Source organism: Doryrhamphus excisus, chromosome 18, assembly GCF_030265055.1.
Source record: "Doryrhamphus excisus isolate RoL2022-K1 chromosome 18, RoL_Dexc_1.0, whole genome shotgun sequence".
NCBI classification, from domain to species: Eukaryota; Metazoa; Chordata; class Actinopteri; order Syngnathiformes; family Syngnathidae; genus Doryrhamphus; species Doryrhamphus excisus.
The window spans coordinates 17,394,689-17,418,204 of record NC_080483.1 but is presented as its reverse complement, the minus strand read 5'-3'; the positions used below and the strand labels follow the sequence as shown (position 1 = coordinate 17,418,204).

General features: G+C 42.9%; 1 protein-coding gene across 1 annotated transcript in view; it reads right to left on the bottom strand.

Annotated features, from left to right (window-relative positions):
• Nucleotides 1-2,909: 2,909 nt before the first annotated feature.
• chchd6b (coiled-coil-helix-coiled-coil-helix domain containing 6b) overlaps nt 2,910-23,516 on the bottom strand; it is a 45,802-nt gene continuing 25,195 nt past the window's right edge. Inside the window, exons 8-9 of the mRNA XM_058054598.1 lie at nt 15,414-15,549; nt 2,910-3,202 (exon numbers count right to left, since the gene is read on the bottom strand). Of these exons, the coding sequence (XP_057910581.1) occupies nt 3,179-3,202; nt 15,414-15,549 (160 nt within the window). The 3' untranslated portion in view covers nt 2,910-3,178. The remainder of the gene's footprint in view (nt 3,203-15,413; nt 15,550-23,516) is intronic.

Below are 23,516 nucleotides of genomic sequence, written 5' to 3'. Positions count from 1 at the left end.
GGAAGGGGAAGAGCGGACGCTAAAGAGTCCGGGCAGGCCTGCTGGAGCACGTAGAACATAAGACGACATGACGTCTGGGTTAGAACTCACACATCAAGCGGAACAATCACCTCTTGGACAGCCGCACTCAATCAAAAGGGGAAAAAGTGATAATTACAGAAAGCCGGGTGCCGGAGGGGGGGAGGGTTTAGGTACCCCCCCTCCTACATCGGTGGAATTGAACTACTGCTGTCAACCGGCCCAATAAAGAGACTGGAAATCAATATTGGCGCTGGTGGAAGCACCAGCAGCCATCTTCTAACCTCCACTATGCTGTTGATTCGCCCCAATCAAAGCTGTGCTGGTCACCATGGCAACCACAATCCCAGGTCTTTCACAGCACCGAGGCGGAGGTGCAAGGTTGAGAAGGAAGCAAAAGTCCTACGAGGGAAAGAATAAGACGACAAGCGTGTGATGTGCGCCCGGCTTCCTGGAGCCGCCAATCAAACGTGCGTTTATCTCATTCCACGCCCACGCGCTTCAATAAGGGACGCTCTTATTTGCTTTTCGGCCATTGTGCTCCCCGATCTGATATATCGGTGAAATATCCCTCATATTTCTCTAAATCAGTCCATTTAATGAAAGGGTGTGTCTTTGTAATAAAAGCCAAATGGCAGACGGCAGCGGCGGCTTTTCGGGCGCTTGTTTAATCAGCCGAGGACTGAATGGGCCGAAGCAATAAGAGCGCGAATGGAGGCTGGTATTTGTAAAGAAATGTCAAGGAGGGACGCCAGATATGAGAGTCAGTGGCTGAAAACTCAAATATGGTACAGAGTTCAACATGGCCAATATGTGCATCATGGCCGCCGGGTCACAGACGCCCCATCCTGGTGACCAAGTGGAGTTAAGAGTGGGAGGTGTTGACTGACGGAGTGAGAAGATGCACACGTGCCTGAATGCGTCATCATAACGGCATCGCTGGATGAGCGGTCAATGATACGTTATTTGTTGCAGCATTTCATTTATTGATCAAAACTCATCAATAGACCTAAGTTATGGACCTCAGGGTCAAAAGTAAAGATGCGGTGTCCAAGTGGGGCAGTGACCGGCGACAGTATGCCAAACAGGTATTTAGGATATTTAGGATTGTTGTGGAGTGCTACGTTAGTACACGATGGTATAGGCATACCCAACCCATACCGTTGGAGTGCAGTGGCGGGGTCTGGTCTCCGAAACAAGAGGATCTGGTGGGGGTCGGCCATACATTTAATATGATTTAAGACAGAGAACATACTAACTCCTTATTTGTAAAATGACAAATACTTCAACTTGCTGATATAGTTCATATTCAAACAACTAAAATAATGCATAAGGCTAAAAATAAGCAATTATCTAAAAATGTCATCCAATACTTCTCTACAAGAGAGGAGAAATATGATCTCAGGGAAGAAGTACATTCGAAACACTTCTATGCTAGGACTACGTTATGCTAGCCATAGCATTTCAGTATGTGGAATCAAACTATGGAATGGATTGAGTAAGGACCTCAAACAATGCACAACGATGAGCCAATTCAAGAAACAATACAAGCAGTTGATGTTTGCTAAATACAAGGATGAAGAGTCTTGAACCAGTCATGATGTGCTATATATATCACTATATTGACACGCACTATGGTACACATTATGGCATTGGATGCTCATATCACCCAGTACTTCGGTACGAGGTACATTATTAAAAAAAAAAAAACGAAAAAAAAACCTTAAACTGTATTATGGAAAGCAGGAAGTGAACAAATGTAACAGTTAGTGATTGTAAAAGTAGCAGATGGAGGGGTAGGATTTAATAAGCTTTGCTTCTTCCTACTCCTTTTGGACATGTGGAACTGGGAACTGATTATGGGATGCACTCAATTGGAATCTGATGCATGTTCAAATGAAATTAAACCATTACCATTACCATTACCATTACCGTTACCATTACCATTACCATTACCATTACCATTACCGTTACCATTACCATTACCATAAGGATGATATGATTTAATGAACCAACAACAAGAAGTGAGGACAACTGTACGTATGTTAGATACTGGCTTCCACGTGTGGAATCTGCCCAGGGCCTTCAGAATCAGGAGTGCTGGCCCATCACTTAAACACTTTTAGGAACAGAACGGTTTCCAACAATCAGATTTCGGACTCACCTGACAGGACCGACAGCAACATCAGCATCTTCCATCTTCTGATTGGGTCATGTTTGGAAGTCTATTCCTAATATTTTGTTACCACATTTCAACGCTTCATCGACCCTGGTCAGACACAAAAAAAGCAGACACGCATGTTGTTCATCATGTGAACAAACAATAAGTTCATGTATGTTGTTTGTCCACCAGGGTGGAAGGGTTAAGCGTGTGAGTGCCGTGATGCGGCGAGCCGTACCTCTGTGAGCTGACCTCAGGGGTTATCTGGAAGGTTCCTCCACACCTTGCCGCTCGCACAAAGCAAAGCCGTCACCATGGCAACAGTAGCAGTAGTAGCAGGGACAATACGGGGCCCGTGTTGCTCGTGTGCATTCATACATGAACCTTCACATGACCACATGAGTGGACATGGATTCATTATATATAGCAGAACCCACAATCCCAGGGATGAACGCAACACACACACACACACACACACACGCACACACACAAATCCATGCTCACTTGACTATTCATCTGTCCTCTACTTCATTTATACCTCATTTCCTTGGCTTCCCTCGCTTAATGAAATCACAAGCACGCCACAAAACCAAGCCCCTGGGCCCGCTAGGCGTTGGAAGAAGGATGCGCACGAAGCCGTTTCCAGCGGCGATTAGCATGGCGTGACAAGAGGCAGCCATCGCACACACTCCGTCGCTCCGGCCAAACACAAAAGACACACGAGCCGCAGTCTCATCACCGCCGGATCACCTGGATTTATTTCCGAGACGGCCGGGGTGTGCCGGTGCAACCTGACAATAAATCACGGCATCAGATGCTCCAGAGACAAATCAGGATAATACACTCAAAAAGCCAGAAGGAGGCTCTTCAGCGGCGCCGGCTAAATAAATAAATGGATGGATGGCTAACAGAAGCACAGAGGGGTGCAGAAATTGGATGGATTTGACATGCTCCCCTCTTCTTCACTTCTGCTCTTCATGCTCTCTCGCTCGGGGCTTCTCATCCGTGATTGGTCAGCGAGCCCTGCAAGAGACAAGGAGGGACGGGAGAGAAGAGAAGCTCAATTTAAAACTTTACATCGCCGCAGTGGAAGGAATCGCCAATTGAGGGACTCGATGCGGTGCAGTGAGGGAAGTCTGGAGAACTGAAGAGAATTCTTCCAGCGGCGCATTTCCATGTCGGACGTGAAGGACTGGAGATGGCGACCGGTTCTCGGGACAAAAAAGGATTTGATTTCATTCTGTTTGCTAAATGGACCATCAAAGCCACGGGCTTCTAACTGCCTTTACTGGTTAGCCGTCTTGGGCGGCCGAGTGATGTGACAGCACCAGAAGATGGTAAATAATGCAGAGCAAGCAGGGTGAAGGGTCTCGGTGTTGAAGATGCGCTTCTTCTTATCTTGGTCTTCTGCTTATTTCCATTTAGAATCAACTGAAGTGGCTTTCTGTTTACGTTCCTTAGTCGTGTTATCGTCGTTTCCTTTCAGTAGATACGAGTCGCCAACAGTCAACGCGCAACGTGCTAAAGAATCCAACGTGGTTCCCTGAACTAAACAAGTGGAACAGCAATCTAGGTGCTACCATGAGATGTCTAGGTTGCTCCACAGACATTAAGGAGACAAAGGAGAAGATGCACGCTTGCTACGCTGTGATAAATACGGCTGATTACAAGCCAGCGTTCCACCCCGATCGTTTTGAGGCTGGTAAATTTGCACATCGTACAATACGGTTTGAACCCCCCCCCCCCCAATAACCCCTAATAATGTTTGCACTAGTTAGTGCAGAGTTGTAGACTTTCCGCGGTGCCGAGAGCCGAGCCGGTCCCCGCAGGGCACGACGAGGCCCCGCCTTCGTATGTGTGGATACGCATGCTAACATCCGACCACGGGAGGAGACGCGGGGTGACAAGGCTAGTGAAGCATTAGCTTGTGGCTGCCGGGTAGGCAAGTTAGTATGCAAACTAGCCGGATGCTCTGCTGGCGAGCAGATACGCTGGCGGGCAGGTTAGCCGCTGACTTGCCAAGTGCATCCGAGGGCATCGCAGCCCGAGCCGCCGAATTGGAGATGAGCGGCGAATGTGACAAGGGGATTTAGCTTTACTGTTCCGCTCACGTTGTGAAACATAAAAGGGGAACGCCGCATGTTAGCATAGGTGCCGGCCAACGCCGCCGCGCTGGTGAGAAGGCGCTCTGTCGGGGGGCGTGCACCGACGCGCGTGCGAGCCAGGATGTGTTGCGATTTGATGGGACATTACGCCTCATGCATAGTGTATGAAGTCGTTCCAGAATTTCCAAGTGACCCCAAGCACCTCCCGCCGTACCCACAGCTCAATGTGATTCCTCGGGACCGCATTTGGAGCGTCGCCAGCCACACTTGGATAATTTAATGACAGGAGAGGCTTTTTATGCTCGCCACCCCGGGCAGGGAGGGCAGCCAAATATTCTAGCTCAAGGTGCGCCCCGGATGGAAGACGACGCCGCTTCGCTATGTACATACTAGCACGCCCCAACAGAAGTGCGGCGGTGCTACAATCGTTCAAAAAGACGGTAATGCGTAGGATGTCTAGAGATGCTAACGCTACAGCCTTCCACGACCCAAGGCCACCGTCGATGGTACAATGGAGCAATTGAAGAGCAGTGGCGGTGACTAAGTCCGTTTGTGGGTGGTATTCATTCAGTCGTTTTACACGCCTTTCCTTTACACGGGTAGGTTGACCAGATTTCAATAGGGAGGGGGGGAATGTAGTGTACTGAATGATGGTGTTACATTACTGTTTTATTAGTTTTTGTCCAAATGATACGTCAAGGTAAATGCAGGTAGATGGAGGTGCTGATGCTTGAATGTGGAATTCAGCCAATGCTGGTATCAATTGGACAGACTGCAAGTTACACCAAAATGGAGTGTATACATCCTGTGATACAAAAAAAAAATTTGGTCCCCCAAAAAAAATTGGTCCCCCCAAAAAATTTGGTCCCCAAATATTTTGAAAAAAAATTTTTTTTTTAAATTGATCTTAATTTAAGAATGGAGTTTTAAGATCTCTCATTGATAAACCCTTGGCCCTGGTGCTGTCATGGTACACACTAGGGATCGACCGATATGTTTTTTTCCCAGCCGATACCGATTTTTTTTCCCATCACCCTTAGCCGATTTTGCTCGGGCCCATATTTGTGACCGATACTGCTTTTGCTCCCTCAATTAACAAATATTACAGGTCTCAATTTTAAACAAATATTTATTGAAATGTAAACACTGAAAACAGTAGGATTCAGCTTTCTTAAACACACATTTAAACGGTATTTCAATTTTAAAAGGAGTAAATATTCAACCGTGTGCAAAACATTTGTGTCGTAGTTTAAGTTTTATCTAGCATCCACGTGATGACTGCTCCTCCAAATCCAACATGTGATTGCCATTTACTTATTATTATTTTCCTGATAATTAGCCATTATGGGCTACCGGGACCTCCAATTGGCTCCTGCTCTTAAACGTCAACTAAGCTCTTTGGTGTTTCCTGTAGTACTGGTCGTGACTGGTACACCCACCAGCTCGTTTCAGTGCTTTGTGTTTCATGACAAAGAGTTCAAGGTGTTGACTCGGCCTCTAGTTCTCCTAGATCTACATGTGGTCAAGGATCTGGAATGTGCCAGATAAACAAGGACACGTTCGGAAGGTCATGCTAAGACCTGGACCCCAGATGGTTAGGGTGGCAAGGTGGGCTGTGTACAAGATCAGAGGTGTGAGAAATACTAGCTGGTGTGTATTGTTTAGTATAATGTACTGTAAGAAATGTCTGTATCATTTTTAAGGAGTCATGTACGTATGTTGGATGCGTCCTTGTACGATGTGGCGTCTACGTGGCTTCCTATAGAATATTCCAGATAAATCTGTTCACTTTAGACACATTTTGACTTTGATATGATTCTCTGAAACGCCAACGTTTGGGCTGACGTTGGATATAAACACAACACCTTCTCCTCCCCCCCAACAAAGAAGGATGTTTTCCACCTGCTAGTTTCTCTCCAATTAGCGAGCAGCGTGAGGCGTTGGTGGATTGTTGCGGCGGCGGTTGACTAGAAGTCTAATTCAAACGGCAGCCAGTGTCAAAGCAACAGGATGCACACACAGACCGCGTTCGCACTTCCGCAGTCATCAGCTAATAGGCGGCATCGAGCCGACGGCTCGACCGCACCTCAACACACAAGCGACGACACATGACTGGCGTACACGCACACACAAACATGATTAAAAAAAACACGGGCTCGCTTGGCCCTTTCTTGGTGAAAAACAAAAATAATAGACAACTAGAAAATCAATAACTGTCTTCTCCGCTCAGAGCAAACGGCACTCAGCTCACCTTTCCCTCGGGAGGCCAGGAGACGGTTGCCAGGCAAAGACTGTCAATCACACACAATAGTGGAGTTATGGATGCCTTTTTTGAAAAAACACAAACTGGTTACTCTCCCGTCTCGTGGCCCAACTGGCCTGCCTGGCCCTCTCCTGGCTATTCGGTTAGGAGGTTACAGGAACGGGACCGGGTTAGTTTTTAGATCAATCTACCCATTGGTTGGTTTAGCTGAAGGAACTGACTACATACTTTGTTTGTATTTCATACACAAAGTTAATCAAGGAATTGAAAACTAGCTCGATATAAACGACAAACGGAACTCAATAACCTTTTTAACTAAAGGTTTGCACAAACAAATCAACAGACAGCCATCAAAACAATATCTCCGCCTGCAATGCTGCGTAAGGATTACAATGCGGATGTTTTGTTTTCACGTTTTTAAGCCATCATAAAGACTTCAATCAACTCGAGTCTTAATCAACTAAAGTCTTAATGAGCTGCCAAAGAAGACGAGTGTTTTAGTCTTTGAAAGAAAATATTGTTTTGTCAGTTAATCTGTTCTTTAATGCCTTTTACTGTTTTTAATGAAGAGAAAGCTAAATGAGACAGGACAGGATGATATATATTTGTACGTATTAACAGCTCCAAATGAACAAAATATTTTTGTGTCTATTTTTAGACACAAGTCTAAAAATCTACAGACTAACTCTATTTTTGTTTTACACCCCCGCTACCACCCATGCATTTAGCCATTTTTATGCTTGAAAATGCTTCATTTGGGAAAAAAAAATATGTACAATTTGCTTAAATGTGGGCTGCACGGCAAACGAGGCCTCACAGCTAGGAGACCAGAGTTCGATTCCACCCTCGGCCATCTCTGTGTGGAGTTTGCATGTTCTCCCCGTGCATGCGTGGGTTTTCTCCGGGTACTCCGGTTTCCTCCCACATTCCAAAAACATGCTAGGTTAATTAGCCACTCCAAATTGTCCATAGGTATGAATGTGAGTGTGAATGGTTGTTTGTCTATATGTGCCCTGTGATTGGCTGGCCACCAGTCCAGGGTGTACCTCGCCTCTCGCCAGCTAAGACAGCTGGGATAGGCTCCAGCACCCATGCAACCCTTGTGAGGATAAACGGTAGAAAATGAATGAATGCTTAAATGTGCCTTAATTTAACCACAAGACAGCAATCTTTTATTAATGAATCAATATTTTCCAAATAATGACATGCTGTGTTAGCTTGGAAAAGTCCAATGTCATACCAGTAGTAAGCATGCACCATTTTAACCAGGGCATGGTGTGTTGAAGACTTGGTGATCTACAGAGCATGGAGGACCATCATTTTGCCGTGTTGTTTAAGAGACGTACTGGCGACCGATTTCTCATGGCATCCAGTGCATGTCTCTACAATCGATTAATGTAAGCATTTATGGCCGATTCTTATCGATCCGGGAGGCTGCTTCCAAAGCGGACCTATCTCTCGCTTGCATCAGTTTATCGAGAAGAAACCTAACCTTTTCTCTCTTGTGACTATCATCCGTGTAAAAGGAGTCATTACCGAGCTTGTGCATGATCAGCTAACATGAAGCATACATTTTTGGTTGGTGTCACCACCGCGGCGACGACTTGCCTGCCACATTACCGTGCTTGGTGACACGTACGGTAGAATAGTGAAATACGCAAGCACGTGTGAATATGAATATACACACGCATCACACGCATCCATGCACAGACTAGCTGAGATATTTCTGTCTCTATCTCTCTGGGCTCCATTCCACCTTGCTCCGTCATCCATCATCTCCAAGGCGACCATCCTGTAAAGCACAGGCCACATAAAGATTAGCTGCTCTCTCCTCCGTGTGCGCCCCCACCCTCGACAACACGCTGGGTGAAATCTATACAATACTCCCAGCTAAACACCTCATCCCTGCTGCTACTTTCCACTTCCGTGTATCGTGTGATCAATTCCCTCCCGCCGGGTCTGAGCTGCTATGCGTCAGTCTTCAATTCTTCCTCCGCACGCTTTATTGGTGAAATGTGACTCAGCAGGTGAGGTTGTTCATTTACTCGCACGGGTCGCATTGGATTAGCGATTATCAACATGACAGTCATTAACACGGCGGCTGCTTAGGCATGCCCGCATGCAACATTCTATGGTTCCTTCATAAAAATCCTTCAAGTATTTGGCCTCGTTAATAAGTACTTTTATCAGTTTCCGTGCTCTCACATCAGATTGGGCGGATGCTTTCCCTCTGATGATCCGTGTTTGGTCAAGTCATGTCGCATCACATTTGCACTTTGACCATCGTTACAGTTTCAGGGCATACGAGACACACTGGTCCTCCATTCTAGGGTTTGATGACAGAGCCGCACTACCAGCTTTTACAGTTCCGTCAGCACGCTCCAACTTAGATTCATAATTTGAACAGCGTATGCTTCTACCTTTGGAAATACCGCTAGTTCTATGTATATATTCATTCCACCTGTTCCACTCACTTGTTGCAGCAATATATTCCATCATTATTGTAAAAGCAGAGTGGTACTTAATGGAGCATCTCTGTGGCCAGAACACACTCACACACGGGGCGGCCAAACGCTTCCTCCAGGAGACTGATGGGCTTAAGTGGGTTAAGTGTGTGGAATAAAACGCCAAGTGTCTCTCGGATGCTGCAGGCCCCAATGGATGATTTTTTAAAAGGCGCAGCAACAGCATTCGCCTCCCGCAAATGGTTGGCGGTCCAGCCCGGTTGAGTGTTGTGGAGGAGGGTGATGACACTTGCGGTAAGTGGGGGTCTGAGAAACATTTATTCTTCAATGTGACTTTGACAATGGGGGCTTTTGTTGGAAGTTGCAAGAGAAGAGATGAGGAGAGGGAAAGACTTTAAACTTGTAGTCTGACACGCCACGGGAATTGCAATTTCTCCATGAAATATATCATTTCTGCCATACAGTACGTATGTGTCAATCGATGTGTGGTCCGTCACAGTCGGACTCCCACAGAGTGGGCTTTGTGTTTATGGCAAGTTTCATTTGGAATTGTGTCGTATTAAAATCTGCATCCTGATGATGTAGACGTTGCCAAATTCTAACTTTTACAGCCACTTGTTTTCCCTTGAGGTGTCCTTGGGGCCCACGAGCTGACTCATCTTTATATCAATGGGAATGTTTGCTTATGATATCACAAGGCCAAAAAAGCACAGCATACACTTTCACTGGCCACAATAATAGGCATATTGTATAAGGTGTATAAGGTGTATAAGGTGTATAAGGTGTAGAAGGTGTATAAGGTGTATAAAGTGTATAAAGTGTATAAGGTGTATAAGGCGTATAAGGCGTATAAGGTGTATAAAGTGTATAAAGCGTATAAAGTGTATAAAGTGTAGAAGGTGTAGAAGGTGTATAAAGTGTATAAGGTGTATAAGGTGTATAAGGTGTATAAGGCGTATAAGGCGTATAAGGTGTATAAGGTGTATAAGGCGTATAAGGCGTATAAGGTGTATAAGGTGTATAAGGCGTATAAGGTGTATAAGGCGTATAAGGCGTATAAAGTGTATAAGGTGTATATGGTGTATAAAGTGTATAAGGCGTATAAGGCGTATAAGGTGTATAAAGCGTATAAGGCGTATAAGGCGTATAAAGTGTATAAGGTGTATATGGTGTATAAAGTGTATAAGGCGTATAAGGCGTATAAGGTGTATAAAGCGTATAAGGCGTATAAGGCGTATAAAGTGTATAAGGTGTATATGGTGTATAAAGTGTATAAGGTGTATAAAGTGTATAAGGTGTATAAGGTGTATAAGGTGTATAAGGTGTATAAAGTGTATAAGGTGTATAAGGCGTATAAGGTGTATAAGGCGTATAAGGCGTATAAGGTGTATAAAGTGTATAAAGTGTATATGGTGTATAAGGTGTATAAAGTGTATAAGGCGTATAAGGTGTATAAGGTGTATAAGGTGTATATGGTGTATAAAGTGTATAAGGCGTATAAGGCGTATAAGGTGTATAAAGTGTATATGGTGTATAAGGCGTATAAGGTGTAATAGTCTAATGTCAAAGTGAAAAGACAAAATGCCGCTCCCAACCTCCCGATAAGAGAGCCTTTAGCCTGCATCCTGATGCACAGCACACACACATATAAGGTCCCATATGCATGACAATGACCCAGACTGGGACTGACGCTGAGGGACGGGGGTGATAGTGGAGAGCACGTTCAAGGCCTGCCTGCATACGTGTGTGTGTGAAACCATAAAAAGCACCGTTGAGTGACATACAAAGAAGGGCGGGCTTCTGTAGATAATGAATTGGGTGAAATTCAAGTGACAGACAGAAAAAGTCTACTGATGCTCAAATCAAGACAGAGTCAGAAAACAGCAGATAAGCAGGATGGGAGCTTCCATTGGCAGATTCCTTGACAAATGCAAAGTGATGGACAGAACTGCTGGATTGCACGTGACGTCGCATTCGCTCGGCTGCGGTGGTCACTGGGTCAAGTAGATGGGGGTCAAACTAAATGCTTGAAGAGCGTCTGCTCTTCTTGTATGTGGAAATCGTTCAAATTGAGATCTCGGAGAAAGTCATAACTGAGATAGACCAAAGTTCAAAGAACAGCCAAAAACAAAGCTGCCACCAGAACAGAACTAAACTGTCAGGAGGGTTTAGCAAAGCCATCATCTTTTGTGTTGACTTAACATTCAAATTACCGCCCTGATATAAATATCATTTATTTAGATGTTAGTACGGTTTTTCTGTTTAGTGCCTCAGGAGAAAAAATATATGCTGTTGCGTTACAAGTATTCTTGTCCTTCCAAGGCCATCCAATAGTCCAATAGTCACTCTACAGCGGTACAAATAATGAAGTTCTAGAGTCAAACAGAAGTCCTGGACCTATACCAAGGCTTGCTGTTAGACCCTACATTGACCTTCGTCAGCGAACAGAACTGCATATTCCAAGAAAAGCCAAAACATTACACTGGTTATTTGTACGGCTATATCCATAGGAGGCAAATAAAAGATTATGGAATTAATGAGGAGCAACACCCTTAGGATGGAGGGAACTTCATTGGAGCAGAGAATATTTGACTTCATTATCGAGTCCAAAGATTGAGCACTCGTCATGTTTGGTGGAGCTTAAGTGCTCTATCTCGACCCCACCTGAAGCAATACTGAAACTTTTATAAGTTTGCAAGTGTTAAGCAGCTGGCGCGGTATGATCTATTAATAGACTGGCCAGCTTTGTGCGTGTCCAGAGGGGTCTTGAGACCGACTGAATCTAATATCACACTAAGGCCGTGTCCACGTCAACACGGATATTTCAAAAATGCTGATTTTTTTGGCCTCTGCTGCACATGCAGATTTTAGTTTGAAAACCAGAGTGGAGATCTTCAAAAACTGTCTTCAGGATTTGTGTGTGGAGTGTTAAACTCAGCTTTTTGAATTGTATCGTAACAAAGATGCAACGTTATCTCATGTCCGTAATCCTTTATTGATTTATGGGTGTTGGCTTTCGGTAGATTTTTAAAATAATGTACACATCATTGTACATCTAATTCTCATTGGGAGGGACCAGGATGGATAGGATCACAAATGAGTACATCAGAGGGACATTACATGTTAGAGGCCTTGGAAGGTAGTTGGTGTGAGAGAGACAGAGTTGGATGGCAGCGATTAATTTGCTGTGGCGAAAAGCCAAAAGAGAAAGAAGAAGAACACATCATTGATGAGCAGAGGTTTGATAATGTACAACCAAGTTAGGTTGTAAGACCCACGGATCAGGTGTCAGACCCACGGACCAAGTGTCAGACCCACGGATGTGGCTGTAAACGGTGAAAAGCAAGACGATACAAATACTAAGCATCGTGTGACCTTGAACGCTTTATTCATTTACTTTTGCTTATCATCTTGTCCAAGGTCACAGGTGACTGGGAGCCAATGCCAGCTGACCTTGGGCCAATCAGAGGGCAGCGGTTGTGCAATATGTGGAGTCTTATTCCAGGCCGTGTGTTTATATGTGCGCGGGGCAAGGCACCTGTCACGTCTGCCAAATCAGGTCTTGACGGAGCACCATGGCCAGCAGTGCAGATCAGAACTAATGCGCTGGCTAATGTGACAAAGTGTGCATTGACAGGCGGTGGAAGAGGTCTTAATAGGCTAGATGGATGCGTGGAGGATAGGAAGTGAGAGAAAAAAACATACCAGCAGTGACAGCAGCTGGAACGTTCTAAGGAGGAGTGGATGGCATGCAGGTTCATGTTGGACACGTAGACAGGAAGACAGGAAGAGAGAGAGAGGAAGTGGCGATATTGTAGGGATGGAATTGAACAGGACCCACAAATAGCGACCATTTTGTATTTACTGGGCTATATCTTAAGTCAAGCAACATTTCGGCGTCTTCTGAAGTTTGAGCCTGGGATAGAGCGCTCTTTAGAAGTCGAAAGGTCAACTTGAAAAGCCAACCATTTTCAAAAGATTAGTGTGAGCCAGTCTTGAAAAGAGCGATATCATCTCATAGATTATCCTCATATAGAAAGGTTGGAACGTTTTAAAGGATCAAATGTTGCAGATTTGACTTCCCAGACCTTTGAAATTTGGAATGGAACTTTAGTCATTTATCACGGCTTTCATATAAAATACAATGTCCGACAGCCAGAACAAATACAGACACAAGACAATTCCTGGAAAACATCATGGATGCATATACAGTAGTTAGGTACAGTATTTGTGATGAAGGGTAAAGTAATGTGACATTTAAAGTCTGGTTTTCTCCAAGCCATTCAATGTAATGCGTGTTTCTGCATATTTATTCAAAAGGGTCTTGGACCGCCCCATCTATACTGCAATATGCTTTGCGTATGGAGCTGGACACACTGCTGTCCGTTGATTGGTTGAACCATACCAGGGAATTGAACTGAAGTGTACCGCTCGGTGGTAAATCACTACAATGTAGGCTAAGGCTGGACAAAAAATATATCCCAATACAGGTCATTTTACAACCTATATGTAATGTTATCTTAAAGGGGATCAATTATGCTCATTTTCCGACCCTTGTATTGAGCTGTGTACTCCTATAGAGCAGTTCCGCACAATAACCCGCACAGAAAACTTTATAGATCTTGCAGAATCTGCACCTATTCCATCTGTAGTTCCTTGGATGTGTGCTTCCCGCCAAAATGTTTTGTTTGAATTAATTCCACCCATGGCCCACCTCTGGGCACGCCCACTCCGCTGTGATTGGTCACACGCCCAGAGTGCTTCCTAATACAATAACTTCTGCTTGAGCTAGTTTCGTAAGCAGAGTAGCAGAGCTTAGGGGAGGGTACAGAGCTCATCTAGGTTACAGCCACGCCCATATAAGGAAGGCCGCTCCTCTGTGACATCACAAAGGGACAGTTTTACCACGCCTTCTGAAACCCGGCATTTTGAGCCATCCCAAAATTCTTTCAGGGCTCACTTCCAAATGTACGGACTCATTATCTGAAACGTTTAACACGAGAATACAACATTCTGACTACATTTATAGGTCAGCAAAGTGGAAAAAACACAACAGCTCCCCTTTAAAATGATATATTACACACAATATAAATGCCAATTTCCCTGATCTTTTCTCCTTTTATTTCTAAAACACATTTAAGTCAAAATCTCAATGAATCGTCACAAAACCCTCATAAAAAAAAGAGTTGCATCACAAAGAAGCATCCCAGCGGCAAATGGATCTTTGAAAGAACTTTGAAAAGATTGCTTTATTGTGTTTGCCATGATTTTACGGGCTATTTAAACAGCCAAATTCACCAAGTATTGTTTTGTTCCTTTTAACCACTCCTTATCAGTGGGTTCTGCCATTGTTATTGTCAGTTTGATGGAAAAATGGGGTAAAATAAGCACTTTGTAGATAAGCTGCGGGTAGGAACGCTAACAGTAAAAGCATCAACAGAGAGAAGAATGCTTCTCCGAGCTTTCAATTGCAAAATTGATTTCAATAGACTAATAAGGGTGTAATCTTCCTATCAAAGTGCAAACAATGGACAGCTGGAGATTTTTAAATCTGTCCAACGCGCAATTCCCCTTAAAACCAACACAGACGCTTTATCAAAAGATTTGCAGTCAAGATTGGAGGGATTTTCACCTTCTTGTTCGGATATCAGTGTCGCGCTTTTCATTCTGGTTTGAGTAATCACCTGCTTTCCTTCTGTCCCCTTCAACAAGTCGTTTGGAAGAGAATAAAGCTCCAAACGATCCTACATGGCTAAATGTAGAACAATAAAAAGTGTTGAAGTGATTAACTTACAAGTTAACGATGTTTAAAGTTTATCATCGTGACAGTTTGGTATTTCCATTATTTTCTTATGGAAGAAAATGTTGGAATTCAAACAAATGACCCAAATTAGTGTCTCAAAGGGGATTGTGTGCTACCTCAGCATGCTAACATACAATATACACAAAATACAGTGGTGTGAAAATAAAGTGTCTGCCCCCTTCCCGATTTCTTTTTTTTTTTTTGCATATTTGTCACACTGAAATATTTCAGATCATCAAATTGAAATATTAGTCAATGACAATGAAATTTCAGGTCCTGGGGCAGCAACATAGCCCAGACCATCACACTACCACCACCATATTCTACCGTTGGTATGAGGTTCTTTTTCTGAAATGCGGCGTTACTTTTACGGTGAGCTCTTGGGGTCATTTGGGTTGGCTGGCCACTCCTGGGAAGGTTCATTATTGTTTCATGTTTTCGCCATTTGTGGGTAGTGGCTCTCGCTCTTATTCGCCGAGTCCCAAAGCTGTCTTTATAACCTTTTGTTTTTGTGTTGTCATTGACTAATAGTGTATCTAAATTTGTATTTAATAAGTGTCCAACTTATATGAATGAATGAATAAACACTGACACCTACCTTCTTGGCCTGCTGGACGCAGGTCATGTACTGTTTGGCCAAGCTGGAGCAATGCAGAGTCTGCTGGGGATTGTCTCGGTAACACTGGAGCACCTTGGTCTCCAGCTCAGTGCACACCGACGCAGTCTGCCGCGGCCTGCACACATGGAAACGCATCCGTAGAAGGTAAAGGACTGTTACCAATCTTCAATATGGCCAACTCCAGTTCACTGGTTGTCCTAGAAAAGGTTTCAGACACCAATGAACGTAAATAAAACGGGCACAAACATATTCAGAGCAGCTAACCAACAAATTAAAATGTTGGATGCTCTAATAGTATTTATATACAGTCAACTGGTTGCATGCGTTACAATGCAATTTCACAGGGGGCCAAAACTCAAAGTCGACTAGGGGTGGCGGGCCCAATAAGGGTCCACTCCGAGGCCGTCAATGTGTCCTGCCTGCTGATTGGATGAGCCAAAAAAGGGAGAGGGAGATGAATACAGATATCGGACGACGCTTGTTTTGCCGTGCTTTTAATTGTCAATAATGTAATTGTTGATAAACCATGTTTGTTTATTTATACAATCAGGTTGTAATTAGGAGTGTTCTGATCAGGGTTTTATGCCGATAGCGATCCGGACAATCCATGAGTGAAATCAACCGATACCGACACGACTACCGATCACGTACATGCAGTGTAAATGTACTGCCGGCGATATATTCATGTTTTTTTATTTGTATCTTTTAGCTTGTTTTTCTTCCTACCTTTATGATATCTTTTATATGATATCTATTATCATACCATTTTTGTTCTACTTGTATAGCACTTTGCAGCAGTAGTGCTCTCTATACAGTATAAACTTGACCTTGTTAAACCAAGCTTTTAGTTTGGGCTTTGGGGTTATATATTTGTTCCAATATCCAGTCCAGTAAATTTGGCCAATTTCTGACATATGCTGACTATTCTTATGTGATGTACATTACGGTACTCTGTTGCTTGTCATCTTTTGCCTTGTTATGGGCCGACAATGGTGGGGGGCAACCATTTAAAGCAGGGGTGGGCAAACTTTTTGACTCGCGGGCCGATATAACAAAATTTCCGGGGGGGGCAAACTATATATTTTACACGTAACAGTCCACCTGGTATTATTGTATCTGTAAAATTGTCATGCAATCTGCTATTATTATTTATTATTTTATATTTATATTTAAATATTTAAAAAATAATAAAATAGTATAATAATTAAAATAAAATTAAAATAATAATTATTATATTATTATTATGTAAAATATGCAAATATAACAATATTATTATATATAATTAATATAATAATTAGCATTAATATAATAAATATAATAATCATAATAGTTATAATAATAATATAATAATTATTATTTTAATTTTTATTCTTATTATGTGCTTGTGTCTCTTTTTTCAGGAGCACTTTGTAAACAACAGACCATGTCAAACAACAAAATTGATAAAACCATCAAAAGGTTGGCTCAGGCCATGATGCCAGGTTGTATGTTGACTTTAAATTAAATATTTTTGAAAGATTGGGCGGGCCGTATTCAAACACTTGGCGGTCCGGATGTGGCCCCCGGGCCGTAGTTTGCCCACCCCTGATTTAAAGCAACCTTTAATACAACACTTCTGCAGTCAATCTTTATTTAATGAGATTTATGTGTGCCTTTTTATCTTAATTGGTTGGTGATATGTGTTGATTTCTGTTAATGGTCCATTCCCAAGGCGACCGTTCCAGCCGTGCCGTCCTGAGTCATACAGAAATGGGTTGCTAATGTTCTCAGACTGAGGCTTGTGTAAGTACCAAGCCTGGTAAAACACCCATTAGTGAATGGCGGGTCAGCAAACAAGTCATTTCCTAAAAGGTGATCTGCTCCCCAGCTCGTGTGGACCACTGTCCGGTTCAAAAGACAAGAAGCGTCGTTCGTGTTCAATTTGAAGCAGACGTGCATGGCTTCATTTGCCGTGACAGGAAAGGGTTGTTTCATTTGAACCTGCGTTTATTTCCACGCTGAGCAAACACGCACCAACGTAAAGGAGAGCTTGACTCATAGCAATTTCTAAACGACGCATCCTTCACATATGGAAGCGCTCAGGTCTCCCTGCATTCACTGACAAATACACACAATTCATTTGTTAGCATGCATCCGTGAATTCTGAATTATGTCTGTGTGTGCTTGTGTGCAAGATAACGTATACGCACGGCCAAGTGGACCAAATTGCTCTGCGGTGGCATGTGTGTTGTGTGTGTTGTGTGTGTTGTGTGTGTTGTGTGTGTTGTGTGTGTTGTGTGCATCTGCTAGTGTGTGTGAGTGTGCAGCGGAGGGTGGAGAAACAGGATTAAATTAATCATTGGAGGAGAGAATATTCATGAAAAGGAAAGTGAATGCAACCTGAGTGGGGGCGCGGGAGGAGGAAGTGGATGGGGGGGTGGGGGGGGGGGGGGGGGATGTGACAGTGACGTATGAAATGACAAAGCTTGCCGCTTGCTCAGCTCGTGGAAGATGTTGCCTCTGCTACATCGCTTACGTTCTTTAATAAAGCTCACACATCGGGACGGTTCATTTTTTTGGCCGTTATCTCGCAAGGTCGTTCGTCAAGGATAGCGGACTGCTGCTGTGCCGTAAAGTTATGCCTTTGCATGCTACTTATAAATGTCGGACAATCTATCACACATCAGGTATATATGTCAGAATAAATGATGCTGATGATTGTTACATAAAAACAGGCGACTAAAATAGTTGGCTTTGCATCAAAATACGTAGTCTCAGTCTGCAGATGTGAGCACTGACAGTATTGTCAGACAGTATTGTCATCATCAAAACACCAAAAGATGAAATGTAGACTCAAGCCTTGACACTTGAGAACCACGTTTCTAGCAAAGAATGAGCAGACGAGAAGGAAATAGTGATGAAACGTGTATAAACAGTATAAAACTTTACCACCTAAAATAAACGTAAAGCTGTCGTTGAACCATTTGGAGTAGCAGCATGGCTTTGGTTTCCTTTAAACACTAACAAGCAGAATCTAAGTGTGGGGTCGGTAACTTTACCACTGACTTCCCATCATGTTCTTCATTGTATGGGAACAGCGTGACGGCCAATGGCAGAGCTACGCTATGGGATAGTTCCATCTTTGCCCAAATGGTTTGCCAAAACTTCATTCATGATGGAATTGACACAAACTCCACGGCTAAATATGTCGCTCGCTCGTTTAAATACAAAGTCATCATCACCTGAGATTGACACGCTGCTGAACGAAGGTGTAGGAACGCCCAGTATACTACACTCCCAGTACATCGATATCATAATACTACTGTGAGTGTTGTTTTCGAACAACACTGTGAATTCCAAACGGCTCCCCTCAAAAGCAAACTACAACAGGCGCGTGATCGGCCAAATCAAGGTTAGTACTTCATAAATAATGTTGCATAAAGCGCCAATTACGAGCGTTAGCTAGCTTTCCAAGAGCGGCTATACCACATGACTATAATTACACTGCCGCTTGATGTTTGACTTTAAAAGCTGACAGTTGTTCAGCTTTCTGAATGAATCACTAAGAAGAGGCGATAACGGCAACAATAGCCCCGAGGTAATAATCCAAGCTCAAGTAGAAAAAAAAAGCCTAATTCTTTTCTTTATTCATGAAGAGAAACTTTGTGATAGCAGGAGTGTTCTAATAATGGAATCTGAAGCAGAAAATTGCCTCTGCTAATCTTCACCAACTGCCTCGTTTGACTGAAATTAAAGGTGAGCTCTTATTAGAAAACTATTAGCCACCCCGGCTTGTTTGACAGCAACAATTTTGCAGCAAAAAGAAGAAAAACAACATTGAAACGGCTTTGCGCCCGTGATGCTTTGCATAAATATGCAGAGTTGGGGAAGAAAGATTAGGCTGGAATGGTGAAAGTTTCCTTCATATTTGTCTCACCTTGGCAGCGGGTGCTTTTTGGGAAGAAAGCTGAGCTTCTGAGTCGCCACAAAGCGTGACGTTGGGGAATAAAGCAATAAGAGGAAAAGGCAAAGACTGTTAAGGCAGAACATTTGATTATTCTCTCTGTGTCGAAGTTGCTGTTGTTTGTGTATGAACGCTTATTAATGGAAGACGACCAGGATTTGCTCTCCTGAAGGCGGAAGCCGTGGCTTTATATTTGGACTTTTTAATATTACGCTGAGTGGAGGGGAAGAAAAGAGAGGATCAAAGATGTCATGGTTGGGCTGAGATTAAAAGGAATTACGGCGCACGCATCTTTTTGGGATGGAAGTTGGGTCGTAGTGCCAGAAGTATAACATTTGCAACAATACATGTCAGTTATCACAATACTTGCCCAAACTACATAATATCTAAAGCTAATATGTATTTAGTACAGCTAGAGAAGCCGCTAATATACGCTTTGGGGTCTGACATCCAGTACATTAGGTGCTGTGATTCCTCAGGTTTGGTGTTATTTATCCTACGCTATAGCTAAAACAACAACATGTTTCCAGGAGGCCAGTGGGAACGTTGCTCCAAGTGGTGAAGATGCCTTCATGAAGGGCATCCGCCATCTGAAGGTCTTCCCTTGCCATCCATCCCCAAATGTTCTCAACTGGATCTAGATCAGATGGTCCAAAAGAGATGTTGCGTTGTCCTTAATCATGTCTGGATTGTGTACTGCAGAGTTCATTCATCCATTTTTACCACTTATCCTCATGGGGGTCGTGGAGGTGCTGGAGCCTATCCCAGCTGTCTTGGGGCTAGAGGCGGGGTCTACCATGGACTGGTGGCCAGCCAATCACATATAGACAAACAACCATTCACACTCACATTCATACCTATGGACAATTTGGAGTGGCTAATTAACCTAGCATGTTTTTGGAATGTGGGAGGAAACCGGAGTACCCAGAGAAGGTCGAGGTGGAATTGAACTTGGGTCTCCTAGCCGTGTGGCCTGCGTGCTAACCACTCAACTAACCCAGTCATTACCACACACACACACACACACACGAGGGCTGGTACAACATCTTCACATTGGCGTCCACCATCTTGAACTTTGATTGTTCCGTTGAAGGAAAAAGTACCGTAGATCATGATGACACCTTTTCCTCTGTGTTCCATGGAAAACATCTCAAGTGGGATCTCCTTGTCATGCCAGTAACCTTGGAAGTCATCGGGGACTTCTGGGTAAAAATGTCCAATGTTCAATCCAAAAGGGAAAATTTGGTGACTTGCCTGTGAAGATGTTTTTTTTTTTGTTTTTGATTCCTTTGACTGCAAAACCTGACTTGACATGAAGCCAAAACGGTGATGGTTTATGGTTAGGAATGAAGCTCCGGGTTTCATTACACAAATTATTTTAATATTCTAACACTCTCCCTGTAATAGACCCATAAAATGGGCATGCCTCATGCATGATGTCTTGTGATGACTCTTTCCTTTTTTGGGGTGAATTTCTATTGGCAAATTTGGAGATGGAATCTCATCTTCAGTTCCCTTTGTCTGTAAGTTTTCAATAGAAAGCGCCACTCCATCCATCCGGATCAGATGTTGCATTCAGGCACAGCAGGACATACGCGATTTATGAGGAACAACTCCAGGACTCCATGTCACTTTTCAACGTAAGTAATTAGTGCCAGAATGTGATTTAGTGTGTTATTTAATTGGGTATATTAAATCACCATCATGATCAGTGTCGTTCCATCTTCACGCTTCCATCTTCAGGTTGGAGCTCATGGGAATTTGCAGTCCTGATAGCGTTTATTGTTCCATATGCTGATGTTGTCATTCTATTTGCGTCTTGGTCTACCTCTTTTCCTCCTTCTGGGAGCAGAGTCTGATTGTGTGTTTTTACTTGCCATGATGGCCATCAAAAGGTTTGGCCATTGTTAGTGCTTCCTTGTTGTTTCTTTCTTCCCAGGGTACCGTTACTAGTATTTCGCTACAAACTACATCTCAAAAGATCTTTTTGCAATTGATTTAGTTTGTGTCCAAGTTTCACAGGCATATTATTAAGTATATGTATATAGCATTTAAGTATTCGAAACTAATTTATAGTAGACGGCCGGTTGGCCCTCAGAGCACCAAGGGCTACATGCATACAAAGCTGTTACTCTTTGGTATCGTTATCGGTTGGCAGAAAACGTTACGGTATCGTCCATAAAAAGTGCTATTGGGTCACCCCGAGTGCTTTTCGGCAGCAGAAAGAGTAGTCAGATGGAGCAGAGATGCAGCGGTATCGATGACAGGTCTGCATATGAAGAGCTCAGCTTTACACAAGCGGCATATTTTAATGTCTACATGACATAATTTTCCAGTCTATTATTTGCTCATTTATCGTTGACAAAGACAAAAACATGTCTGATGTCAGTTATGGAAAATTCCAGGTTTTATGTTAGCTAGTTTATTATTTTTGTGAGAGTTGCTGAAATTGTCATTGACACAAGTCCAACCCAAGTTTGGTTCTCCAACGTAAAGGGCATTTAAAACTGACAGTAGGAACAGAGACCATACGAGCAACTGGAGTGTGGAGCAGAGATAGGAAAGCAGGAGGACAATTTGCACCGTTAGCCTCTCTGATTGATCCCCACCAAACTCACTTTGTGGAACTATAGGGAGGCGCGATGGAAGGGATAAGAGGAGGGTTTCATTAAAACAGGTGACATTCACGAACAAGATAAGGAGCACACGTGTTTGTGTGTGACATCCATTTGCTGATAACATTTCAATCAGCACAACTTGCGCTTGGACGACTCACTCAAATTGGGGCTGACGGGAGGGGGAGACTATCTGGCAACACTTATCGTCGCTTGCCTTTTTATTGTCAGTATTGCAATTTTAGGCGTCTTACATTGGAGATTTTTAAAAAGCCCAAAACTTAACATTTCCTTTAGAAAGTTGTTTCAAACCTAAAATTCTGTACACAGTATATGAGAACATTTGGCCTGGACATATAGAAATGGTATGGAGATGGCGTGTTAGTTATGTCTTAGTTAAGTTGATCTGTGGTGGACCATTTCTCTGGCTTTTATTTTGCTCATATGAAGAAATATACCCGCAAATTTACTGTATTGCTTAAGATCGGCAAATTGGTCCAACTTGTGTATTCTTGACTTTTCAGATATTTAATCTTGATGAAATATTTGCCCTTATTATTATTGCAAATATGTAGAGTTTAGAGCAGGGGTGGGCAAACTTTTTGACTCGCGGGCCGCATTGATATGACAAAATTTACGGGGGGGGCAGACTATATATTTTACATGTAACAGTCCACCTGGTATTATTGTATCTGTAAAATTGTCATGCAATCTGCTATTATTATTTATTATTTTATATTTATATTTAAATATTTAAAAAATAATAAAATATTATAATAATTACAATAAAATTAAAATAATAATTATTATATTATTATTATGTAAAATATGCAAATATAACAATATTGTTATATATAATTAATATAATAATTAGCATTAATATAATAAATATAATATCATAATAGTTATAATAATATAATAATTATTATTTTAATTTTTATTATTTTTTTATTATGTGCTTGTGTCTCTTTTTTCAGGAGCACTTTGTAAACAACAGACCATGTCAAAAAACGAAATTGATACAACCATCAAAAGGTTGGCTCAGGCCATGATGCCAGGTTGTATGTTGACTTTAAATGAAATACTTTGGAAAGATTGGGCGGGCCGTATTCAAACACTTGGCGGGCCGGATGTGGCCCCCGGGCCGTAGTTTGCCCACCCCTGGTTTAGAGTCTATGCTCTGCTTTTGTGGAGGATGCAGGTTTAAGACAACAGCCCTTATCCAGCCATTGTTACTGCAGGACCAGTGAACATAAAACCTCCATTTCCTGCACCAATTGATAAAAACTGCTTTGTTTTTACGGTCTTGGCAAACGTGTTGAAATGATTCTGTCAAAATATTAACTCTGACCTCCCTTTAACCGCAAAAACCCGTCTGAGTGTTTCTTCTTCTGAAGGCAAAGTAACGAAGAAAGATGTGCTGCAACTTTCTGTCTCCAAAGCGAGCTTGACCGACGTGTTGGACTGACTAACCATCTCCAATTTGGGAGGGGAGCGCAGGGCAAAGCGTGTATCATACGTGTA